General features: G+C 40.7%; 1 protein-coding gene across 2 annotated transcripts in view; it reads left to right on the top strand.

Annotated features, from left to right (window-relative positions):
* The window catches only part of KDM5B (lysine demethylase 5B), a 74,812-nt gene extending 48,758 nt beyond the window's left edge, over positions 1-26,054 (top strand). For both annotated transcript variants that reach the window (XM_044377673.3, XM_026480632.4), the window contains 15 exons: positions 1,936-2,055; positions 3,091-3,285; positions 6,647-6,828; positions 6,969-7,093; positions 7,892-8,042; positions 8,199-8,313; positions 8,975-9,330; positions 10,407-10,545; positions 14,294-14,473; positions 15,108-15,266; positions 19,291-19,776; positions 21,201-21,312; positions 22,422-22,576; positions 24,234-24,554; positions 25,084-26,054. In XM_044377673.3, the coding sequence (XP_044233608.1) occupies positions 1,936-2,055; positions 3,091-3,285; positions 6,647-6,828; positions 6,969-7,093; positions 7,892-8,042; positions 8,199-8,313; positions 8,975-9,330; positions 10,407-10,545; positions 14,294-14,473; positions 15,108-15,266; positions 19,291-19,776; positions 21,201-21,312; positions 22,422-22,576; positions 24,234-24,554; positions 25,084-25,221 (2,934 nt within the window). In that variant the 3' untranslated portion in view covers positions 25,222-26,054. The remainder of the gene's footprint in view (positions 1-1,935; positions 2,056-3,090; positions 3,286-6,646; positions 6,829-6,968; positions 7,094-7,891; positions 8,043-8,198; positions 8,314-8,974; positions 9,331-10,406; positions 10,546-14,293; positions 14,474-15,107; positions 15,267-19,290; positions 19,777-21,200; positions 21,313-22,421; positions 22,577-24,233; positions 24,555-25,083) is intronic.
* The last annotated feature ends 258 nt before the right edge of the window (positions 26,055-26,312 follow it).

Here is a 26,312-nt window from a genome sequence, read left to right as displayed (position 1 = left end):
CATTTTGGGTGACCACTGATGGAGAGGTATATTGAAAAGATACTTAATTTTCTTATTTCATAAGTTCAGTCTGAGGATTTGTGTACCTAGAGCAATATAGGTTTTTTAATTAAAACTTTATTGAAGTAGGGTTGACATACATCATTAGTTTCAGTTATACATCATAGTGATTTGGCAGTTCTATACATCATGAAATGCTCACCGTAGTTAAGTGTGGTTACCATCTGTCACCATACAAAGTTATTATTGATTATATTCCCTATGCTGTACATTCGTCCTTGGGACTTACTTATTTTTATTATTATTTTTTTTATAACTGGAAGTTTGTACCTCTTAATTCCCTTCTGCCCATGCCACCCCCCACCCCTCTGGCCACCACCAGTTTGTTCTTTGTGTTTATGAGTCTGTTTCTGGTTTTGTTTATTTGTTTTGTTTTTTAGATTCCACAGAAAAATGAAATCATGCTATTTTTCTTTCTCTGACTTACTTCACTTAGCATAATACTCTCTGGGTCCATCCATGTTGTTGTAAATGGCAAGATTTCTATCTTTTTTTAATGGCCGAGTAGTATTCCTTTATATATTTATACCACATCTTAATTCATTCATCTATCAGTCAACACTTCACGTTGCTTCCATTATCTTGGCCATTGTAAATAATGCTTCACTGAACCCCGGAACACATTTTCCACAGTGGCTGCACAGATTTACATTCCCACCAGCAGTGTGCAAAGATTCCCTTTTCTCCCCATCCTCGCCAAGACTTGTTATTTCTTTGTCTTTTTGATGTTAGCCATTCTAATAGATGTGAGGTGATCTCTCACTGTGGTTTTGATTGGCATTTTCCTGATGATTAGTGATGTTGAGCGTCTTTTCATGTCCCTGTTGGCCATCTGTGTATCTTCTTTGGCAACATGTCTATTCAGGTCTATTTAAAAAAATTTTTTAAATTATTATTACTAATATTACTATTGTAATTATTTTTTGGTGTTGAGTTGTAGGAGTTCTTTATTCTGGATATTAACCCCTTTATTGGATGTATCATTTGCAAATGTCTTCTCCCACTTAGTAGCTTGCCTTTTCATTTTTATTGATGATTTCCTTCGCTGTGCAACAGCTTTTTAGCTTGTTGTAGTCCCAGTAGTTTATTTTTGCTTGTTTGCCTTGCCTGAGGAGACCTATCCAGAAAAATGTTGCTAACGCTGATGTCCAAGAGATTGCTGCCTTACTTACTACAGGTGTTTCTTGAGTGGGTGGTGGGAAAAGGGGAATTGTTGGAGGGGGGTAAGTTTGAGGCTTAAATCAAGATCTCTTCAAGATCTCTTTATGGGGTGGGCGCCTGGATGGTTCAGTCGTTAAGCATCTGCCTTCAGCTCAGGGAGTGATCCCAGGGTCCTGGGATTGAGCCCCGCATCAGGCTCCCTGCTCTGCTGGGAGCCTGCTTCTTCCTCTCCCACTCCCCCTGCTTGTGTTCCCTCTCTTGCTGGCTGTCTCTCTCTCTCTGTCAAATAAATAAATAAAAGATCTTTAAAAAAAAAAAGAAAGAAAATCTCTTTATGGGAAGACATAGTTGAAAAACAGAATTTCATTAATTGGTGGTAGGAGATGCTATTTTGTTATAATAATATTAGAATATTCTTAATTATTCTAATGTTATATTTAGACGTGTCCTAATCCTGGATGCAGCTGAATTTTTGTAGTAAAAAGCCTAGTAACCCATGTTTTCTGTTCAGATACTAATTAACCCCTATAATCTAGGATACTACTCCATCTTGTGGCAGAATTGAGTATCTCTCTGGTTATTTTACTATAATTCTTTTTGTTAGCTCACTTTTAATTGGAAGAAAGCTTCCCTTTCTGGAGAATCATGTGATAGTCTGTGTCCATACTGTCTTTCATGAATGTCACTGAAAATCCCCAATTTCTGTCTCTCTAGGTTTACCGAACTAATCAGTGTGCTGGGGAGTTCGTGATTACATTTCCAAGAGCCTACCACAGTGGTTTTAATCAAGGTTTTAATTTTGCTGAGGCTGTTAACTTCTGCACTGTTGATTGGGTATGTAATTATGACTTAGTGAGCCTTTTCAAATGTTTTGTTTTCCTGCGGAAATGGTATATAATACTTTAAAAGCTTTCATGTGTGGTTGCTTAAGCCTGTTGCTCCTCAGATAGCTGGTCTACAAATTGTTTACCATCCGCAGTGGGATAGAGCACTTGGCACCACACTGTAAGTCAAGCCTGTACTGACTAAGCACCCTGCTTGGTTCAGCTGATGAGTTCTTCTTCTGTAAAAGTGAGGCTTGAGGAATAAATGAGTCTGTTGTACATTTTGGGCAAAATTGAGTATCTCGTTGCAAACTCCTAACAAAGAGTTCTGTCTTAAGACTATACAACACTAGCTGAAATTATCTACAACACAGCAATTTTTAATGATGCATTTGGTTTTTAGTTGTAAGGTAGAATTTTTGTATTAGTATTAATACTTTTTATTTACATAAAAAGATCTCATTTAAATGTGTGATGTTAAATTTAATGAATTATAACCTTGTTTCAGGGCTTTACTGAGTAAGAGTACTACCTGTATCTAAAATTATTTTCCGTAATGTAGTTTGGAGCGTCATTGTTCCCTGAAGTAGGTTTAACCACACCAGTTCAGCATAGTTGTTTCAGGAAAGGTGTAAATTGACATGTCCATTTAGATTGTACATTGTTCTGGACATTAATACATTGTTAATGTATTGGTTTTTTTTTTTTTAAGTGTCTTTATTTATTTTATTAGTCTCTGTACCCAACATGGGGCTGGAAATCATGACCCCAAGATCAAGAGTTGCATGCTCTTTGGACTGAGCCAGCCAGGCACCACCGAACATTGGGTCTTTTAAACTGCTTTTTAGTTAAGGTACCTAATATGCCAAATCTTTGAGATGCAAAGATTTAAAAAGGCCCAAGGCCTCTTAGAGTCTGGCTGTAGGGTTGATGTATGTATTAAGACCCAGAATATGATCTTTGGTAACTTGATAATGGTCAGAAGTCTTTAGAAATAGGAAGGAGAAAAATGAATGTCATGTACTGTCCTCTGTCTTTGACACAGCTGCCATTAGGCCGCCAGTGTGTGGAGCATTATCGCTTGCTTCACCGCTATTGTGTATTTTCCCACGATGAGATGATTTGCAAGATGGCTTCCAAGGCTGATGTACTAGATGTCGTAGTGGCTTCAACTGTTCAGAAAGACATGGCCATTATGATTGAGGATGAGAAGGCTTTAAGAGAAACTGTCCGTAAATTGGTAAGGTTTCTGGAATCCTAATTGCATGTCTCTGGGTATTAGTAAAATTCTTACACACATTAATACCATTTTAAGAAGTCTTTTCTTAGGCTGATTTCCTTTAAGACCCATTCTGATAGATGTGTATGAATATCTCATTGTGGTTTTAATTTTCTCTAATAGCCACTGATTTACTGAACATCCTGTCATGTATGTACATATTTACTCTTTGTGTATGTATTTCTTTGGTGAAGTGTCTGTTCAAATATTTTCCCCCACCCCTTTTTTATTGGATTGTTGTGAGGTTTCCATTCATTCTGTATACCAGTCCTTTATCAGATAACTGTTCTGCAAATAGTTTCTTCTGTTTGGCATATCTTTTCATTCTCAGAGCACGGTCTTTCTAATAGCAGAAGTTTTTTATTTTGATGAAGTTCAATTAAGCAGTTGTTTCTTTTATGCATCATTTTGGGGGAGGACAGAGGGAAAGGGAGAGAATCTCAAGCAGACCCTCCCCCCCCCCCAGATGGGGCTCAATCTTACCACCCTGAGATCACAGCCTGAGCTGAAATCAAGAGTTAGATGCTTAACCGACTAAACCACCCAGGCACCCCTCTGTCTTTTTTTGTGCCCTTAAGAAATCTTACCTAACCCAAAGTCACAAAGACCTTCTCCTGTTAGTTGTCTAGAATTTTTAGTTTTACATTTTACATGTAAATCTTAATCCATCTCAAGCAATTTTTATTTATGGTGCAAGGTGTGGGTTGAAATTATTCTTTTTTGCATGTGGATGTCTCATCGTTTGAGCATCATTTCTTGAGAATACCATTCGTTTTCCATTGAAATGCCTTGGCACCTTTGTTTTGAAAATCAGTTCACCACATATATATGGGTCTATTGCTAGACTCTGTTTTATTCTCTTAACCTGTGCATTTATTCCCTTGCTATTACTGTATGGTCTTGATTACTGTAACTTTGTCCTAAGTCTTGAAATGAGGTAGTGTGAGTCTTCCAACTTGGTTCATTTTAAAAATTGGTTTGGCTGTTTTAGTTCCTTTGGTTTCCATATAAATTTGAGAATTGGCTTATTGATTTCTACCAAAAATTGTATTAGGATTTCATTGGAACTCCATTAAATCCATGAATATAGTTGGGAGAGTTGATATCTTTATAATATTGAGTCTTCCAATTCATGGACATAGTATATCCCCCATTTATTTAAGTCTTTTTGAATTCTTTCATTATTTTGTAGATTGCAGCATACAGATCTTACACATATTTTGTTGGGTTTAAAATTACGTACTTTTGATGTTTTTTGGTACTATTATAAATGATATCTTAAACATTTTTTATTTCAGGGGCGCCTGGGTGGCACAGCGGTTGGGCGTCTGCCTTCGGCTCAGGGCGTGATCCTGGCATTATGGGATCGAGCCCCACATCAGGCTCCTCTGCTGGGAGCCTGCTTCTTCCTCTCCCACTCCCCCTGCTTGTGTTCCCTCTCTCGCTGGCTGTCTCTATCTCTGTCGAATAAATAAATAAAATCTTTAAAAAAAAAAACAAAACATTTTTTATTTCAAACGATTTATTGCTAGTATTTATAAATATTATTGACTTCTGTATATTGACTTTTTATGTCCTGCAACCTTGCTGAACTCAATAGTTTGTTTTTTTTTTTAAAGATTTTATTTTATTTATTTGACAGAAATAGAGACAGCCAGCAAGAGAGGGAACACAAGCAGGGGGAGTGGGAGAGGAAGAAGCAGGCTCACAGCAGAAGAGCCTGACGTGGGGCTCAATCCCGTAATGCCGGGATCACGCCCTGAGCCGAAGGCAGACGCTTAACCGCTGTGCCACCCAGGCGCCCCTAAACTCAATAGTTCTATTGGCTTTTTTTGTAGATTGTTTTGGAACAATGGTATCTGCAAGAGTCACATTTATTTTTTTTCTTTTTTAATGTGACTTTTTAGATAGAATCCTTGAATGTTGGCTCTCTGAAGTCTGTTACAGACCAACAGCAAGCTTATTCACCTTCCCCTGATATTTTACAGTTAGGGAAAAGAATGCCCAGAGGGTTTAAGTGCTTTACTAAGGTCTTACATCAATAATGGTAACTCATTTGTGGAACTTTGAGAACTTAAAATTTTTTTCCAGATATGGAAATTGACAAATTAGAATTGGGTGAACTGTATATGATTCATTCTCAGTTAAGATCCATAAAGTTGGTCCTTAATTTCATATTATTCATTTTTATCTCAAAGTCCTTTTTAATGATCAGTTCCAGTTTATTTTTTTATTTTAATTTTTTTAAGATTTTATTTATTTGTCAGAGAGAGAGAGAGGGAGAGAGCACAAGTAGGGGAAACGGCAGGCAGAGGGAGAAGCAGACTGTCTCCCCACTGAGCAGGGAGCTCGATGTGGGACTCGATCCCAGGACCCCGAGATCATGACCTGAGCCGAAGGCAGCCTCTTCACCCATTGAGCCACCTGGGCGTCCCTGATCAGTTCCAGTTTAAAACCAAAATTCATTCATTAGCGGATTCCTTACTCTCCTCTGTCTTTGTTGGTCCATGTAATCAGCAGAAAGTGAAGTGATCAAAAGGTTAAAATATAGAATAAAACAGTAAAAGGAGCTTGATGGTTCATAAATTGACTTGATCAGATTCTGGCATTCTCACAGTTGGATTTGGATCCGGTTTCGGATAAGGAGAAAAGGTGGTCAAAGCTTGATCTTTCAGTGACAAAAGGTATATCCTAGGGAGGGCTCTCTAGGTGTTACAAACTGCAGTTGAAATTTACGTTTAAGACCTCACTTTTCTTGACAGTGTTTCAATTAGGAAATGCTTTATTATATTATATTATTTTATCTTTAGATAACTTTGCATGTGAAAGCTAATTGGCCACTCAGCATCTTCCCATCAGTAATCCCTTCATGATAGTCTTCATCTTCTTTCCTTTTTATTTACTTTTGTTCTTTTTATGGATTCTCTAGTGGCATTACTCTGACGTCCTGTATAATATTTCCTCTGAAGTAGAAAGTATATGCGTTTCTTTTGCTCTTATCATCTATACCCAAACTATGTATAGAGTAGAATAAAGAGCAAATCTCAATAGTTTATAGTCCTATTAATAACTGTTTTCATACTCTGATCAAAATGGCCAAAAAGAGGTTCTCCCCAAACAAGCAAGGTAGTTTGCCTTGCCCATACTTGCTAGGTCATTGTTACTTTGTATTCCACACATTTTTAATCATGCACTCCTATTCTGGTAAGGCTCCCCCTACTCCCTTTTTAAACAATTTTAAAATTCGGCTATTGCGTGTTTGTCTTGGGGGCTGATGGATTATATTATCCTTTGGAGATCTCTAAAGTACACTTTATTCTAGGGAGTAATTGATTCGGAAAGAATGGATTTTGAGCTGTTGCCAGATGATGAGCGTCAGTGTATAAAATGTAAAACCACATGCTTCATGTCTGCCATCTCCTGTTCTTGTAAACCTGGCCTGCTTGTTTGCCTGCATCATGTAAAAGAATTGTGTTCCTGTCCTCCTTATAAATATAAACTGAGGTGAGTAGGAAGAAATGATCTTTTCTATGGAATACCCTAAATTCTTAATGAAAGCTCAGTGATCTTTCTGTTGTAGGGTTGAAATACTGAAATGTATGATTTTCTCCAAACCCAAATTAAGTCTGCTATTCTGTTTCCAGGTATAGATACACTCTGGATGATCTCTACCCCATGATGAATGCACTGAAACTTCGAGCAGAATCTTACAACGAATGGGCCCTGAATGTGAATGAAGCTTTGGAGGCCAAGATTAACAAAAAGAAAAGTACGTGATATACAAAGTGTGGCTTGGTTATTGGCAAATTGGGATTGATTGTAATGTAGCCAACATAGTTATCAACAGATTACTTGAAACAACCTGACTTTGTCCTTGTTTAGTTCCCCTGTTCAGCCAGGTTTATGGAGCGTAAGCAGAGAAGTTTTAAATCCACGAGTGGATTAGGCAGTTGCCCTTATATCAGAAGAAAATCTTGATAGATGAATTGTACAAGATCATGTTTTTAACAAAGATCATATTGTTAGGAAACGGAATAACCTTTATACCTCTACTCTCAGGAACAAAAATATTTCACATTTTTTATGGAACCTTCAAAAAACATTTTTAAAACCTAGATTTCAAGACATAGGTAGCATGTTATTAAATTAGGAATTTCTGGTTTATCACTTTTTAGTGCTAATCAAAGTCACAGCTTCTGTCTCTTGTTAATTACCTTGGAAGTCACGACTTCCTTTCCCATCACTTACAAAGTGCATGAGAAAGGACTGGTCTATGCAACAATGAGAAATCTGCCTTGTTTTGATAAGTCCATTGTTTTCCATCTCTCACACATTTCCACATTGAAGAGCAACTCTAGGAACTTGTTTAAAACACTCTAAAGGAGCCCCACATTGGGTATAGAAATTACTTAAAAATAAATAAATAAAAACAAAACACTCTACCCGTAGCCAAAAACTAAAAATCAAATGAATAAATTTATAAAAGCCAACTCTCCTTCTGTATTTCATACCACTCATAATAAACATAATGATCACAGAAAAAAAATGACCTTTTCTTTATTCCTAGGCCTTGTCAGCTTTAAGGCTTTAATTGAAGAATCTGAAATGAAGAAATTCCCAGACAATGATCTTCTGCGTCACCTTCGCTTAGTCACACAGGATGCAGAGAAGTGTGCCTCTGTTGCACAGCAGCTGCTTAATGGCAAAAGGCAAACTAGGTATGTTCTTCTGTTCGAGTTTGGACTCTTCGGTGGCTAAACTTGGAAACCTGTTGTCACTAGTTTTTCCTTCTGTCCTGTATTCCTGTGACATTGAATCTGAAAATGGTGAATATATCATGTTCTCATGGCTTCTTTGGGCCTTTGTCTTTATAGATACCGATCTGGTGGAGGAAAATCCCAAAATCAATTGACAGTGAATGAGCTCCGACAGTTTGTGACACAGCTGTATGCACTTCCATGTGTCCTCAGTCAAACACCTTTGCTAAAGGTAACTATTACAGAGGGATGTGTGGGGAAGTACTTTGGTAATCCTATATTTTGTTAATGAATTCAGTTGACATGATTAAATCATCTTGGGTGGTTCATTTGAACATTTATTTGCTGATGTTTCTAATAAGCCACTGAGTGTTATGTGTGTGTGCGTGTGTGTATAAAGAGATTATAACAGGCCTACAAAGGAGAGATAAAGTTGGAAATTTTTACCTTGAAAGTAACCACCTGCGGGGCGCCTGGGTGGCACAGCGGTTAAGCGTCTGCCTTCGGCTCAGGGCGTGATCCCGGCGTTATGGGATCGAGCCCCACATCAGGCTCCTCCGCTATGAGCCTGCTTCTTCCTCTCCCACTCCCCCTGCTTGTGTTCCCTCTCTCGCTGGCTGTCTCTATCTCTGTCGAATAAATAAATAAAATCTTTAAAAAAAAAAAAAAAAAAAAAGAAAGTAACCACCTGCTACTCCTTGCGGTTGGTAAAGGTCTGTTATAGTCACTTCTTCTAGCTGTCAGTTGGCTTATATATCATCTCATTTACCCATACTACTGCTAAAATCCTATGAGATGGAAGAGTCACATTGAATATGTATTGAAGATTCTAAGTATGAAAGAATCCAATTACTGAAATTACTATTTTAATACAACAACCTGTGTTTTTTTAGGATCTCTTGAATCGTGTAGAAGATTTCCAACAGCACAGCCAGAAATTGCTCTCTGAGGAAATGCCCAGTGCTGCAGAGCTGCAAGACTTGCTAGATGTCAGCTTTGAATTTGATGTTGAACTTCCACAGCTTGCTGAGATGCGTGTCCGTCTGGAGCAGGCCCGTTGGCTAGAAGAGGTGCAGCAAGCTTGCCTAGACCCCAGCTCCCTTACATTAGATGATATGAGACGTCTCATAGACCTAGGGGTGGGTCTGGCCCCATATTCAGCAGTGGAGAAAGCCATGGCCCGGCTTCAGGAACTGCTCACAGTGTCAGAGCACTGGGATGACAAAGCCAAGAGTCTTCTCAAGGCCAGGTAAAAAAGCAGACCCACCTGTGTCTCGGGGAAGGTTGGGTAATATGTCCATCTTAGAGCAATAGAGCACAGTGATTGCTATGCAGTCGGTGTTCAGAAGCTGCAGCTATACATGGAGAGTCCATGTAGAAATAGCTGAGATGTTTGCGGCTGCTTTGGAACTTGAGTAAAAGAATATTAATTTTCTTCTTACTTCACTGATTGTGAAATGAATGATTCAAATGGAATTGCCTTTTCTAGAGTTGTTATAATGAAATTTCTTTGGACCCCGATGATTCCATCTTTGAGAGAAGAAAGTTTTACAAATAAGTGGAAAACTGTTTAAACCCACAGTTAATAAATAAGTTCTCAAGGAGTCTTGAAATGCCTGAGTTAAAGACATTTAATTACCGGCACCATTCTGTAAAATGAAGGTAGTGCCAGTTAATTACCAACAGGAATAGGAATGTACATTTTTGCTGTTGCTTAATAATTCAGGACACCTTATCTGTGTTAGAGAGATTTGATTGGGCTTAGGTAAACCAACTGAGGGGAGAAAGATCAGCCCCTCCTTAATTTTGCTTTCTGTCTGTCAGATCTTCGTTGGTCCAACTGACAACCTAAAGTACAAAAAAAATACATGGTTACAGACATTCTTTTGTAATCCACTATTTAAATAGTGGTCGTTGAGCAGAGAGCACAGTTTTTGATACTATGCTTTTGGTATGTTGATACCCTAGAGAATTTAAATTTCCTTAGTGAAACTGTATGAATCTTGACAGTGTGTGTAGTTCAACACAGTAAATTATCATTAAGTTACCTTCTGCAAATGAAAAGTTTGTGGTTATAGCAGCATAAAATCAGGGATAAGTAGAACTTAAATGCTTCACTGAGTCATTTCCTTTATCTTAGATGCTCTTAAGTTTTATGCAGACATTTGAAACTCATTAATTTGATACCTAGTAGTTATTGACATTTGAAAAAATTCGCTATACTGAATTTCTTTTGAAATGGTTTTTCTAGTTTTTTTAGTAAACCTTAAGAAAAATGAACTACCATATAAAATGTTAAGTAGTTCTTATATTCCATTTTTGTAGACCTCGGCATTCACTGAACAGCCTTGCTACAGCAGTTAAGGAGATTGAGGAGATCCCCGCATATTTGCCGAATGGTGCAGCTCTGAAAGACTCCGTGCAGAGAGCCAGGGACTGGCTTCAGGATGTGGAGGCCCTGCAGGTTGGTTTAAGAAAAAAATGTCTTGGGGTGCCTGGGTGGCTCAGTTGGTTAAGCATTTGACTTTGGCTCAAGGTCATGATCTCAGGGTCCTGGGATCGAGTCCTGCGTCTGCGTCAGGCTCCCCACTCAGCAGGAGTCTGCTTCTCCTCCTCCCTCTGCTCCTCCTCCTACTCATGCTCTTCTCTCTCTCTCTTTTTCTCTGTCTCAAATAAATAAATAAATTCGTAAAAAAAAATGTTAACAGAGTGCCTGGGTGGCTCAGTAGGTTAAACGTCTGCCTTTGGCTCAGGTCATGATCCCAGGGTCCTGGGATTGAGCCCCGCGTCGGGCTCCCTGCTCAGTGGGGCTCCCTGCTCCCTCTCCCTCTGCCTGCTGCTCCCCCTGCTTGTATTCTCTTTCTCTCTCACTTCATCAAATAAATAAAATTTTAAAAAAGAAAGAAAAAAGAAAAAAATGTCTTGAGTGTGTAAGTGCATCTATGAAGAGTAATAATTAAAAAACTAATTTTTTATTCAGTCTTCAACTTCAGAATTCAACCTTCAAAATTCAAAAATTTTATTCAACCTTATGTAGATGTACTTACCCACCTATTGTTCTGACCAGTTGGCTCAAATATTTAAAGTTTAGATAATTCAACCAACTTTTCCTGGGAGCTTGGGATCCTCTTACTACCCTTGAGTACTGGGTTAAGGATCGAAGAAAAAGCTACAAATGGAAGTTGTGGCAGAAAGGTAGTTTCTGATCTTTGAGTACAGTTGTCTCTTGTTGTCTAATTAACAACTTAGAGTACAGACAATTAAGAGTAGCAGATTTAGTGAATCTGATTATATGATTACAAGGCGAAAGTTGGCCCTGAGGCCCAGAATTTTTCACCAAGTAGAGACTTCTTTTTTTTTTTAAGATTTTATTTATGTGAGAGGAAATGAGAGAGTGAGAGAGCCTGGGGCGGGGGGGGGGGGGGGGTCAGAGGAAGAAGCAGACTCCCTGCTGAGCGAGGAGCCTGATGCAGGACTTGATCCTGGGACTCCAGGATCATGACCTGAGCCAAAGGCAGTTCTTAACCAAATGAGCCACCCAGGTGCCCCTCACCAGGTAGTGACCTAAAGAAAAGTGCTTCCCCACCCCTACTAGAGAAATGAAACTTAGCAGTTCCAAAGTAATTAGCACTGAGTATACATGGTCCTATGTTAGATGTCATACTTAACGACTTGCCTATACATTAAAAAACAGTTAAATTCACTTGTAGCATTATTAAAGTACAGACAAAATGTATTCCGTGATTTACCAAATTGCAGCTGGATGACTTCATTTGAAAAGTGGTTGGTGGGGCGTGTCTTCCTTTGCCTTTGTAATTGTCATATATCAGTAAGTCTCATGGACCTATTGAGAAAAAAAGATCTTTGAATTATTTAATGGGCTAGGTTTTTCAAAATTTAATCTATCTCATTCTTAAGTCTCGAGTTCTGTTTTGTTGTAGCTGTTGGATTCTAAGAATAAAAAATATTATCTGGGTTTCTGAATATTTGTTTAATTTTAAGTAGTGCTAATTGATTGATTTTGCTAATAAGAAATGCCAAACAAGACAGTTTTAGCCAGATGTTTGCAACAAAACATCTGGTAATCTATTCTAGTTAAAAGGGAAGAGAGAAGATACTGTTGTTTGATAAATATTATTACCTAATTAAGGGGTGACGCCAGTTAGGCAAAGAAAAAACCCAGGGAAGTATTTATGTGTACATAAACTTCCTTAATGGGAGTTTTAGATGCAGGCTCTTGTTAATGATGGTTGGAGCCACAGTTGATTAGTTTTAGTTGCAGTCCCCCTTTTTCCTTATGATTGGTGGGAGCCAGAAGGGCAAGGTGAGGTCATTGCAATAAGGAGAGACGAGCATGTGAAATCAGAAAGAGGACCTATTTCTGGGTGGGCTTACCCAGTTTGTATTTGGTAATGTATATACTACCTAGTACTGTGTTTTCAGTAGTGCCTACAAGGACAAAAAGCAAGACTTGCTCCATTCCTGAAATGGTAGCCTGGCCTTTACTTGCATCGTATACTGAAGGACTAATGGAGAGATGTGACTAACAACAAGGAGCCTCTTCATATTTAGTGGATTATATATTTTACAATGTTATTCAGTATTCTGCTTTACACATAGGAAGCATTCTATTTATTTCTAAATTAAATATTAAAGACAGCATGTATTTTGTGAGTCACCTTTTTTAACTGTCTATGAGAACATTTATGCCCTTTCAGTTCCAGTCCTGTAAGAATAAATACCAAAAGAAGTGAAACATCAAGTTCCTAGTCTATATTCAGTTTTCCCAAAAATGTCCCTTCTGGTTGTTTATCTAGTCCACCATCACATGTTGCAGCTAATTGACATATGTCTTTAAGTTTCTTTGAATCTTGTGGTGTTTTCTTCCCTACCCTACTTCCTTTCATGTCACTGTCTAGAATAGTTACCCCTGGTAAGTTCTACCTTCTGGATTTGTCTAGTTATTTCTTTGTGGTGTGTTCTATCTATCTTTGGTATTTCCTCTAACTTAGAAGTTAGTTTCAAAGAGTTGATGGGTTGAAATTAAATATTTTATACTTAGAATAATATCAAGATATCAGGTGATACTATATACTTTGTATTACATCACCTCAGGTGACATATTTGGATGACCTACTTAGTGAAGCTAACATTTACCATTGTACTAGAGCAATGCCAGTGCTCCCCGCCTCCAACTTAATGTTTTTATTCTTCTTCCAGTTTGGGTCTCTCATTCTCAAAATGTGGTTCCAGGGGCACCTGGGTGGCTCAGTCGGTTAAGCGTCCACCTTTGGCTCAGGTCATGATCCCAGGATCCTGAGATTGAGTCCCACATGGGGCTCCTTACCCAGTGGGCAGTCTGCTTCTCTTTGCCCCTCTGCCCATCTCACTCTGCCCCTCTCCACACTTGTGCTTACTCTCTCTCACTCAAATAAATAAAATCTTAAATGTGGTCACAGGACCAAGAGCATCAGCATCATCTGGAAACTTGTTAAGAAATGCAAATTCATGGACTCTTCCCTGGTGACTTGAATCAGAATATCTGCGGATGGGACCCAGGAAACTTGTTTAAAAACAAGCTTTCCAGATGATTCTTTTTTTTAAGGTTTTATTTATTTATTTGACAGAGAGAGAAGGGAACACAAGCAGGGGAGTGGGAGAGGGAGAGGAAGAGGGAGAAGCAGGCTTCCTGCTGAGCAGCAGGGAGCCCGATGCGGGGCTCGATCCCAGGACCCTGGGACCATGACCCGAGCCAAAGGCAGACACCCAACTGTTGAGTCATCCAGATGATTCTTAATGCATATGAAAGTTTGAGAACCAATGGGACTTTTTCCCTCATTTGTGTGAACACCTTTTGAGTTATTGCAAATCTCCATTTCTCTTGAAATATTTTCAAGCTATCTGTAGGGATCAAGATGGCAAGTGAATTTAGAAGGACATGAAAAGTCAACAAAGAGATCACAGTGTATGTCACATTCATAGTTGTATCCTTGGGGACTAGCACAAACTAGGTCCCTTTAAAGTATTTGTTAAGTGAAGGAACATGTGTCACCTGCACCCCTACTGCCGTTGGTCAGCTGGCAAGTTTTGTCTATCTGTATGGAATTAACATGTTGAAATTATGGAGTAGGTCTACTCTGAGTTGTGCTTTTCCCACTTTACAGAGAAGTATTCTCTTTTCTAAGTTGCTATAATTTTTCTTGACTCATTAGGTTGGAGGACGTGTGCCAGTGTTAGACACACTCATAGAACTTGTTACCCGAGGCCGATCTATCCCGGTACATCTGAATTCTTTACCAAGACTGGAATTACTAGTAGCTGAGGTTCAGGCTTGGAAAGAATGTGCTGCTAATACATTCTTGACTGAGAATTCTCCATATTCTCTCTTAGAGGTAAGTTTGCATCCAGCCCATCTACAAGACCTTAGATCTCTTAGCTTGTGAAACACGCAGTCCCTTCCCTCACAAAGGTGGCATCACTGACTGATCTACATTCTGGGAGTAATTTTTTTTTAAGTAGAGCCAGGGAGATTCTTGTAAACTTCCAGTGAAGTAACCTTTAAATGTTATCTAGATACATTTAGGGATAGCATTCAGTGTCTAAAGAAGAACATTTTTCTCATTGAAGTTCCTCAATCTGGGTTGAAATTGGACTTTTAACCTTGGCCATGCCACACCATTTGCATTTAATAAGCCTGGTAAATGGTCTCATCCACCACTCACCAAGTGCTGGAGTTGCACTTTTTGTATTTTTTGTGAGCTGATACTGGCAGTACATTAAGACTGGAGTTGGTATATATCACATTGAACTTATTGTTCCATCCAATCTATAATCAAAGTCAATCTTTTGTGAAATTCATTCCCTCCCTCCCTTTGTAGTTTTCTGGCTTTAGGGCGGCATGTGACGAGAAAATGTTAGATACTAAGAAGTTTGCATCCTTCCAGCTGCTTCAGCTTTTATTGTGGGGCTTCCTAAGACTTTATCTGAAATCCATCTTACCGGTAGTTGTATTTTGCCCCACATTAGGTGCTGTGTCCTCGATGTGACATTGGCCTTTGGGGATTGAAGAGGAAGCAGAGAAAGTTCAAGGAGCCCTTGCCAAGTGGAAAGAAGAAAAGCACCAAACTAGAGAGTCTGAGTGACCTGGAGAGAGCCTTAAGTGAAAGCAAGGAGACTGCTTCAGCTGTACGTAGTCGGGCTTTTTCCTCTTCTTTCTCTGTTGCTCAGGGAGGATGATTTCTAACCCTTTCTTGTTCACAGGGATATTGGTAAGGCATGTAAAAGAATAACCTTAAGAGTACTCTGTTTTACCAAAAAGACTTTCGGAAAATTGGCAGATGTAAAAGTTTTGAGTAGAAGATGCATAGAGGTGCAGCAGGGACCGGGAGGCCTCCTAGTCTGAGTTCTGCGGATTCGTCTTGTCAGGGCCCATGTGTTGATCCTGGGATGCTGATTGCAGATATCAAGGTTAACAGATAAGTGAAACCACTGCCAACTTAGTAATTTACAACAGGAAATATGCATAAGGGGCGCCTGGCTGGCTCAGTCGATGGAGTATGTGACTCTTGATCTCAGAGTTGTGAGTTCAAGCCCCATGTTGGGTGTAGAGCTTACTAAGTAAGTAAGTAAAATAAAGAAATACATCAACACACATGCTTAAAAAATACACTTAACAGTGTATTGGATACCGTTGAGTCTGACTGCATTTAGTAAGCACTGTTGATTCAAAGATGGTATCATCATAAGAAGCTGAAGCAGAGTCTAGCTCATGTCTAGTGAGCCACACTATTAGGACAAAAGAAGATAGATAGGTGATTTGGATGCTTAGATTTTTTTTTCTTTTATTGAGCTATAATTGGCATATAATATTATGTTTCAGGTGTATAGCATAATTTGATTGATCACCACAATAAGTCTAATAGTCCATATGCTGTACCTTCTATTCTCAGGACTTATTTTATAAAAGGAAGTTTGTACCTTTTGACTGCCTTTACCCAGTTGGCCCACTCCCCACCCCCTGCCTGTGGGAGCCACCAATTTATTCTCTGTATCTGTGGGTTTGGGGTGTTTTTTTTTTTTTTGATTCATACAATATTTGTCTTTGTCTGACTTATTTCACTTAGCCTGATGCAATTACAGTCCATCTGTATTGTTGCAAGTGGCAGGATTTCCTTTTTTTTTTTTTAATGTACATACATTGTATGTACATGCACCACATGTTCTTTATCCATTCATCCACTGATGGACACTTAAGTTGCTTCCATGTCTTGGCTACCGTAAATAAAGCTGTAGTGAACAGGGGGGTGCAGGTAGCTTTTTGAGTTAGTGTTTTTCTTTCCTTCAGATAAATACCCAGAAGTGGAATTGCCGGATCATTTGATAGTTCTATTTTTAATTTTTTGAGGAACCTCCATATTGTTTTCCAGAGTGGCTGCACTGATTTACATTCCCACCAACAGTGCACAAGGGTTCCCTTTTTTCCACGTCCTCACCAACATGTTACTTCTTGACATTTCTATAGTAGCCATTCTGCTAGGTGTGAGGTGATCTTGCACTGTGATTTTGATTTGCAGTTTCGTGGTTGACCACCTTTTCATGTACCTGTGTCTTCTTTGTATGTCTTCTTTAGAAAAATACTCCTATCCTCTGCCTATGTTTGTTTTTTGGTATTAAGTTACATGTGTTCTGGGGCGCCTGGGTGCTTCAGTTGATTAAGCAACTGCCTTTGGCTCAGGTCATGATCCCAGGATTCTGGGATCGAGCCCCGCATCGGGCTCTCTGCTCAGTGGGAAGCCTGCTTTTCCCTCTCCGTCTGCCCCTCCTCCACCTTGTGCTCTCTCTGTCTCTCAAAGACATAAAAAATCTTAAAAGAAAAAAAGAAAGAAGTTGTATGTGTTATCTCTTTTGGGTATTAACCCCTTATCAGATATGTGCTTCGCCAGTATTTTTTTCTGTTCTGTAGGTCACCTTTTAATTTTGTTGGTTTCCTTTGTTGTGCAGAAGTTTTTTGTTTTTAGTTGGATGCAGTCCCATCTGGGTGCGTTCAGTGGCACAAAGCACTGCCCACTGTAGAGGTGGACTGTACAGCTCCAGGGACTGGACTAGATGGGTTCAGTCTTTGGTCAGGGCATCTTCTTCCCAGTCTGTTCCTTTGTAGCTGCCTCACTTCTCTGGTGATGACATGGGATTGCCTCAATTTATGTATTTTGACACAGACTTCCTTGGGGCATATTTGTATATTAAGTCAGGTTCTGATCAGATTCTGCTGCTTGTGGATCATTCTGGTTTTTTTAAGTGCTGCTTTCTACTATTATTTATGTGGTCTGTTTTTGTAAAGCCACTGTCTGTTTTGAGCTTTGCATGCTGTATCTTTCAGAGTCTAGTCAATGCCCATCTAGTATATGAATCCCTGGCTTCAGAACTCATATATTACCTGTTGATTTCCTAGAATTCTGAAGGATAATGGGGCGCCTGGGTAGCGCAGTCGTTAAAGCGTCTGCCTTCGGCTCAGGGCGTGATTCCGGCGTTCCGGGATCGAGTCCCACATCGGGCTCCTCTGCTGGGAGCCTGCTTCTTCCTCTCTCACTCGCTTGCTGTGTTCCCTCTCTCGCTGGCTGTCTCTCTGTCACATAAATAAATAAAATCTTAAAAAAAAAAAAAAAAAGAATTCTGAAGGATAAGCTGTTTGCTCTCCATTTGTGAGTTTTCTAGGAAGGCCCCTTGTTACCACATAACCCATGTATACTGCCTGTACATTGTTTTTATCTACAGAAATAAGTGGATTTAAAAAATATATACCTAAGGTTTGTTACCTGATTTACTTCTAGATCTTTGTTTCTTCCTTAATCATTCATACATTTTCTTTCCCATTCCAAAAAGAGATAGTGAAGGGTTCATTCTGGCCTTATGACTTGGGGCACCTCATCTGGTGAATCATAACAGGTCTGATGGTGGGTGTGTGTGATAACTGGGAATGGTTTTAACTGTGACAGATTAACATTTTAAGGATTTGGGAGTAGAATTGGGGAAAGGAATGGTTCCTGCAGCCTGTAGCTTCTGTTTCTAGAGGGGAGAGCTCAGTTTTAAAAATCTATGCTTTCCCCCCATTTATCTGTATTTCTGTATGAGTGAAGTGCTGGAAGAGGACTTCAGTGGTCCTGGGAAATTGGGTATTAAGTTCAAGGTGGTAGTGGCTCTTGACATAGCCAGTGGTTTTAGTTTATCACGTTTAGATAGCTCTTACTTCATGGTGCATAGTGAATAAATCTGTAACGCCTGGACCTGTTTATGTATTGGAAACCTTGTATAGTAGGTGCTTAGTCTGTTCAGGTAAAGGTTCCACTTACGGACAGCTTGTTAACATTGTGCAGGAATATGTTCAGTATCACTCCAGCTTTTTACGGTGAAGTTGGTTCTGTTTATGTGTTATTTCCAAGTCATTTATACAGGTTAACTGAACTCCCCAGTTGGCTGGGGCATGGCTCTTGTTTTAATAGAGAAGAAAGACTTTACAATTTGAGTATACCTGCCACTCTTTGCAGAAAAGCAGCTTGCTTTGGTCTGTGCCCTAATGAGCTTACTTTATAGCAGGCACACGTGTGTGTGCACATGTGTGTAAGAAAAGTCTGGGAAAGTGCTTTCTGTTTAATGATTTCATGAGATATCCAGTCTCTGTCTACAGTGGCTGTGTCCAGCACACGTATAAGGCCTTAATGTTAAGGATAGTAAGAGGCATAAACTACCATTGTGTAGTGGCTGCTGTAGAGACTTTGCCTTCCAGAGTGCCTCTCTAAAAGAACACAGAAGCTAACGGAACTACGAAAACATGGAGAACCCCAGGAGTTCACGCACGTAGAATGTGAAAAGCCTCTATCTTTCCAGAGAAGTCAATGTGCAGGGAAGTTGGACTAAGAAGTAGTGTGTGCTCAGTAATTGCCCACACTGTTCACTGTGTGCCGGGCAGAGCGTGCTCTATCACAGGGCTCTCGTTTAGTCATCACTGCAGCCCTGCGAGGTGGGCTGTACTGTCAACTCCATATTATACATGTGAACATTCAGCCACAGTGGATCGTGCTGCCCAGGGTCATTCACACAACTCAGTGAGACAGAGCCAGGATTCAAATGTAGATCATCTACTCTGGGACCCTTGAGTTTTAGGAGAGGGCTAAATTCTCTCTGACATTGTCCTTGATTGTTAACTCCTTTTTAGATGGCAACACTTGGGGAAGCTCGCCTAAGGGAAATGGAAGCCTTGCAGTCTCTCAGACTAGCCAACGAAGGGAAGTTGCTGTCACCTGTCCAAGATTTGGAACTGAGAGTCTGCCTGTGTCAGAAGGCCCCAGCTGCCCCCATGATCCAGTGTGAACTCTGCAGGGATGCTTTCCACACTAGCTGTGTGGCGGTACCCAGTATTTCACAAGGCCCACGAATCTGGCTTTGTCCCCATTGTCGGAGGTCAGAGAAACCTCCGTTAGAGAAAATTCTGCCCCTGCTGGCCTCCCTGCAGCGTATCCGAGTCCGCCTTCCTGAGGGAGATGCACTTCGATATATGATCGAAAGAACCGTGAACTGGCAACACAGAGCCCAGCAGCTGCTTTCATCAGGGAATCTCAAATCTGTGCAGGATCGAGTGGGCTCAGGACTGTGGTATAGCAGATGGCAAGCTTCAGCAGGACAGGTGTCCGAGACGAACAAGGTGAGTCTGGACTTTTCTTTGCCAGTTTCTGGAATCTGCCGAGCTCTGTCCCTTTCCCTGGCACCTTGCACTCTGGTACTGCTGCTGTTCCTGGTGATGGCTTGACTGATACCAGCACTCACTTTTCAGCTCCCCACTTCGAGGGCTCTGTGTCCCTGCCGTGTTGTTTTCATTTTCTCTGCTCCTGGCAATCAAGTTTTCTGTCAGGCCGTCTGCTTCTGGAGAGCAGATTTTACCTTTTCATAGATATGTATAGTTTTCCCATTTATGTGTATGAATCCAGATACATATTTAATATATATGAATTTTTAGAATTTTTGCTTGACTGTTTTTCTCCCCTGCTTCCTCTCCTAAGTCCCTGACTAGAAGCCAGAGTGCTTTCTGCTTTGTGTCTCTTACTGCCCCTTGAGGAAGAAATAGGTTTTGAAGTGTCTGAGTACTGTGTTGCTCCAGAGGAAAGGCAGTGGTTTTTCATACCATCCACAGTCTTTCTGCTATAAAAGCCAGATTCTTCCGACCATCAACAGAGTTTTGTCTTCTTCCATAGAAGGTGACTACAGGAAAAGAATGTGAAAATATCAGAAAAGGACAATCAGAAGGGCAGTATTCAGTCTTCATATGAGTTTGACCTGATTTTCAGATCTCATACAGATTTCTCTAGCAGAGATCTCACACCTCCCTTGTGCTATCCTAACACAGACAGCGAATTATGAGTTAAATGTTCAGCCGATCAAAGATAAAAGACAAAAAATTGATTTCCCTCATGTTTGTTTCCTTGTTTTCTTTTGCATTTCTTTCCAGGCTTGTGAAATACAGTCAGTGCCTGGCACTTAGCAAATGATGAATTAAATTTTTGTTGCATAGGGTGAGTTGTGGTTATTTGGGTAGCCTACAGGGGAGACATTTATGTTCTTTACACAAGATAGGCTAGAAGTTTCCCTTTATTGATAAAAGGAGAGGACGCAACTATTACTAGTTCATAGTTTAAGGAGTGTTTCTCCTAGCACTTTTTAATAAACACTGAGGAGGGGAGGAAGGTGGACATCCATGAGATCTGGCAGTTCCTCAGCCGGTTTGCTCAAAGGGACACATGTCTGTGTTCATTGTGTTACAACCCTCATTAGGAGAATTACAAAGGGAATAAAAGGCTGTATGATCTGTTTTCATGCAACGAAAATGCCTTATTTCCCAGCGGTGCTCTTGACCTCTGTGGAATCAGTCCAGGTAAAACCAGGAAGACTAAAGGCTTGGTGGATATGAGTCAATTTGGCTAAATCTAAAATACTTGGAGACTTCTTTCAGTTGGGAATTGAAGTCCTTCTTTCCTGTTTGCCTGCTTGATAACCCAAACCACATTCCTTGGACTGGTGGGAGAATTTTTAATCCTGAAAAAGCCTTCCTATAAAATGTTTTCCTTCCATTAGGTGTCTCAGCCTACTGGCACAACATCCTTTTCCTTGCCTGAGGACTGGGACAGCAGAGCCTCCTATGTACACTCTCCCTTCTCCACTGGCCGGAGTTGTATCCCCCTCCATGGTTTGTGTTTATTCTGTTGATGAGAGGGAGAGGGAGGGCTGGGTAGTAACAAGTCATCTTGCAGTAGGTTTTTTTGTTCATATACATAAAAAGACTTTATCCTCAAATGTCGAATATGGGTTACTATGTATTTGAAAGGTAGGAGAAGGATCGTGCTTGAAGGTTTATAAATGCAAAGCAAATAGAGAAAGGCTTTAATACATTGCCTTCAGGAATGAAAGGGTTAATCCCGTGCTGACTGACTGTTAAATACCAGTCATTTCAGTGAGATGCTAAGTCATGGGCTCCCTTGGGATCTTAGAGATAATCTGTACTTGAAACCTACCTCCTTTTTTTCTGTGTTGACTCTTGAACAACACAAGTCCACTTAGACACAGGTTTTCTCAATAAATACAGTACAGTACTGTGCGTGTCTCTTTTCTCTTCCTTACGATTTTCCTAACAGTCTCTTCTCTTTAGCTGACTTTATTCTAGGAATAGCATGTAATACATAAACATACAAAATATGTTAATCAGCTGCTCATGTTATTGGTAAGGCTTCCAGTCAACAGTAGACTATTAGCAGTTACATTTTTGGGGAGTTAAAAGTAACACATGGATTTTTGACTGTGCAGGGATTCAGCACCCTCAGCTCCCACATTGTTCGAGGGTCAGCTGTGCTTACGTATATGTGCCTGCCCCAGGAGTTCTGCCCGAAGCCACAGCGGGAGTCCTCATTTAGTCATGCCGTCACAATATGTGTTTGGTATTGGGGTTGGAGCTGCTCAGTCCACCCGGATTGCCCACATCTTGGCCTGTTCTGTGCTTCGTACTGAATGCAAAAGCTATCAAGGCAGATGTACGGTCTCCTCTGTGTTAGCAGTAATTAAGTGAAGAGCGGATTCAGTGTAGAATTAGTACTTCCCTAGTAATCAGAAGCCTGAGAAAAGTTAGTTTGGGCTCTTACTATATTGTGGCTTTAGACACAGTACGTGAACCTAACTTCAGCTGAATATAATTTTACCAGGAGAGGGTGGCAGTGGGATGAGGGGTAGTCCTTTATTTGCAGATCTCAATGTCCATGTGAAACACACTCTATTATCATCATGCTTTGGTGTGGTCTTTAACAGGTATTAGTCCAGAAGTGAATGAACTGTTGATGGAAGCCCAGTTGCTCCAGGTATCCCTTCCTGAAATTCAGGAACTTTACCAGACTTTACTTGCAAGGCCAACCCCTGCTCAGCAGACCGACCGAAGTTCACCAGCTAGACCGAGCAGTGAGAAGGTGAGTGTGTGGCAGGTAGCTGGGGATACGGTCTCGGCTGGGGAGCTTGATAGTGTCATTCCATCTAAATAGTTTGGTGAGTGAGATGCCATTTTCGATCCAGAACAGGATGCGAACTGTCTACTTCACAGACCCATTCCTAAGGCTGTCAGTGAGCAGAGAGGTGCTAGGCATCACTTTGGGCTCACATCCTGGAGTTTGATGCTGTTTTTTAAGTGACCGTGAATTTTTTTTTTCCTTTTAGCGTGATGCTTTTCATCATTTCCATGTGATAATAGCTGGAAGCAGAATTATTTTTCTCTAAAAGAAATACTGTAGAGATGAACATGTAATTCTAGCCGGGAAGGCCTTTTGGTATAAAGCTTTCAAAACCTAAAGAATATCTTGGAGTTGACGTTTAACAAATGCTTTAACTGCTCTAACCCTAACAGGACAGCTGTTGGGAGGACTGGGTCATCAGACTGAGGGGTGCCTGTTTTGAGTGCTGACTTACTTGAAGGGGATAGATACCATGTATGTCCTGTTTTTTAGCTTAAAGATGCTGCTACTTTCTGTCAGTGAGCTAGCTGACCTATAACATTCAAAACTCCTGAGAATATAGTCAGGATAGGGAAGAATCTCACTACCAAATAGCAGTTAGAATTTTATTTTTTTAATATTTTTTAATTTAAAAAAAGATGTATTTATTTATTTGAGAGAGAGAATGCAGAGGGAGGGGCGGAGGGAGAGGGAGAGTAGACTTCCCACTGAGCGTGGAGCCTGATCCTGAGATCACGACCTGAGCCGAAATCAAGAGTTGGTCTCTCAACCGAGCCCCCCAGGCACCCCTAGAATTTTATTTTTCATTATGATACCAAATAGTAGTGTAGCACCATTTTATATTCAATTAATACACCTTATTTCTTTTCTTTTCTTTTTTTTTTTTTTTAAAGATTTTATTTATTTATTTGACAGCCAGCGAGAGAGGGAACACAAGCAGGGGGAGTGGGAGAGGAAGAAGCAGGCTCATAGCGGAGGAGTCTGATGTGGGGCTCGATCCCATAACGCCGGGATCACGCCCTGAGCCGAAGGCAGACGCTTAACAACTGCACCACCCAGGCGCCCCTCATGCACCTTATTTCTATAAGGGGTGGTGATGTATGTCCTTAAAGAAGGAACGTATTAGCACGGTTCCTTAGAAGTCTGTAGGTCAAAGGATAAGCATATACATCTAGGTAGAAACTACCTGGTAGTCTTTTACTCCTGAAGTTGGCAAAGAGAAGAATGTAGGCATCACCCCATCTTCTAGTGCTAGTTTAAAAGCTCATCGTGTCTTTAACATTTCCTTTTTCCGCTCTTTCTTTTACTAGCACTAACAGTTAAGTTAGCTAAACTCAAACAGGTTGTCCTATAGGACGTGAGGGGACATGGTGGCAGTGGTATTAGGATGCAGTATTTTTTTTTTTTAATTTAAGTCTTCTCTGCATCTGATGAGGGGCTTGAACTCACCCCGAGATCGAGTCTCACTCTCTTTCCCAACTGAGCCAGCCAGGCGCCCCAGGTTGCACGATTTTTCTAATGTTGATGAGAGATCATCCGGTTTCTCATACAGCTAGTACTTGACTAGTTTGAGTAACAGACTGTCGGCTAAAACTGAATTTGCCTATCTTCCACCCAGAACGAGTGCTGCCGTGGGAAGCGAGATGGAATCAACAGTCTTGAGAGAAAACTGAAGAGACGCCTGGAAAGAGAAGGCCTCTCCAGTGATCGGTGGGATCGAGTTAAAAAAATGCGGACCCCCAAAAAGAAGAAAATCAAACTGAGCCACTCCAAGGACATGAACAGTTTCAAGTTAGAGAGAGAGCGTAGCTATGAATTAGTCCGTTCTGCCGAAACGCATTCCCTGCCCTCAGACACATCCTATTCCGAACAGGAGGACTCTGAGGATGAAGATGCCATCTGCCCAGCTGTGAGCTGCCTGCAGCCAGAAGGAGATGAGGTCAGTGAGGTTTGGGCCATTGAGGACGTGCTTTCCCTTAACTCAGAAACCCTGTAAGCTACACCTCATCTCGCTGGGTCTTTCTCTTCTGCTTATCTGCTTTGAGCTGATCTGAATGGATTGCTCAGCCCTCCCCCACTGATATCTCTGCTCTTACCATCGTTCCTGGGTCTTCTCCCTTTTCTTGAAGAAACTCTTATTCTTCCCTTTTTCCTTTTCCTGCTCTTCCAGCTTTCACCGTCCCGGCGCTAAGAAGGTGGGAGGGATGCTGATGTAATGCCCTTTTGCTTACTTATCACAGGGCGGCGCTGTCTTAACCCCAAAGCAGTCACGACTTGAAGAATGGCTTTGACTTGGTTGCTTTGGCTGGTGAGCCAGCTACACTCATGTGGCGTAGCTGTTGTGCCAGAGGTCCCAGTGGTGGGACGGTGGCCGTTAGTGGCAAACGGCCTGACTTGAGGCTGGCCTGCCCAATTTTGAATCACATTTTTTCCTCTGAAAACCCCGTCTCCCTGCTCTTTGTAACCAGGTGGACTGGGTCCAGTGTGATGGCAGCTGCAATCAGTGGTTTCACCAGGTCTGTGTTGGTGTTTCTCCAGAGATGGCAGAGAAGGAAGACTACATCTGTGTGCGCTGTACTGTGAAGGACGCACCAAGCCGAAAATAAAAATACAAACACAAACACCCCCACCCCCAACCACTTAATGTAATTCAGGACTCCAACCAAGAAGATTTCTTCAGTTTCTCAGCAAAGCTACAGGACTGGTATTCAAACCAGCCTGTAAACGGTGCTATTTCTATTCCTTACGGGATCATTTTTCCAGAACTCTTTGAAAAAAAGAAAAAACAACTAAAAAAATTTTTGACACTTTTTGTATTTTTTTCCTTAAGAGCTGTTTGTGGGTGTTGAGGTTTGAAATGCTGACTGGTTTTTTTTGCAGGGGTTCCCACCAATTTGGAAGGCTTTGCAGCTTACACCTTTTCATACACAGCATTCAAATCTTACCTCCGTCTGGGATTTACCGGCTTAAGAGTCCAACTCAGTTTCAGTGCCCAGAAAGGCACCAGAAATTCCAGTAAATCCTCATTTGAGGAGTTTCTCTCTTGTTTACTCTGTTACCATATTGGGGAACTTAAGTTTTTCACTTTTGGGGTTTTTGTTTGTTTCTTTATCCACTTTTCTTTTTCCTAGACTAGGTTTATTTATCAAAGCAATAACTTCTATGTTGGTTTCAGTGGCTGGAATTAAAACAAAACAAAACAAACTTCCAAACAGTGTGTTGGTGCTTTAGCATTTGGTTGATGTACAGAACACAAATGTCTAGTTTCTAGTGTCACTGATGAGCTAGTGATGTAGAAAAGAGACTGCTCTGTAAGTAATTGCCACAGCTGTATTTTGGCTTTTCCCCTGCCCCTTCCTTCCTCTCCTACTATTTTTTTGGTAGCTTGTATCAAATGTTGCAGTTTATATTGTGGAATAAATCCTTGGTCCTAATTTAACACTAAATGCTGGTTATTTGGAGCCATTAGACTACAGCTTCTCATGCCCCTCTACCTTGCGGGCTTTGAAGAGTGAGAGGGGGGTTGCTTGCTTTTGCCTCTGCCCAACTAGGCTACAGTAGCAGTGGATGGTTCTTCTGTATCCTGCTCTGTTCGGTGGGCCGTATGCCTACCGTCTCTACTAATAAAGAACCCCACCCAGTCTTCACGGAATGGAACTTGTCTTTAAAGCCATGCTGTTTTTAAATAAGCTTTACA

The sequence above is a fragment of the Ursus arctos genome, unplaced genomic scaffold (assembly GCF_023065955.2).
Source record: "Ursus arctos isolate Adak ecotype North America unplaced genomic scaffold, UrsArc2.0 scaffold_2, whole genome shotgun sequence".
Taxonomy (NCBI): domain Eukaryota; kingdom Metazoa; phylum Chordata; class Mammalia; order Carnivora; family Ursidae; genus Ursus; species Ursus arctos.
The sequence above is the reverse complement of the archived record's forward strand: the minus strand, read 5'-3'. Positions and strand labels throughout refer to the sequence as shown.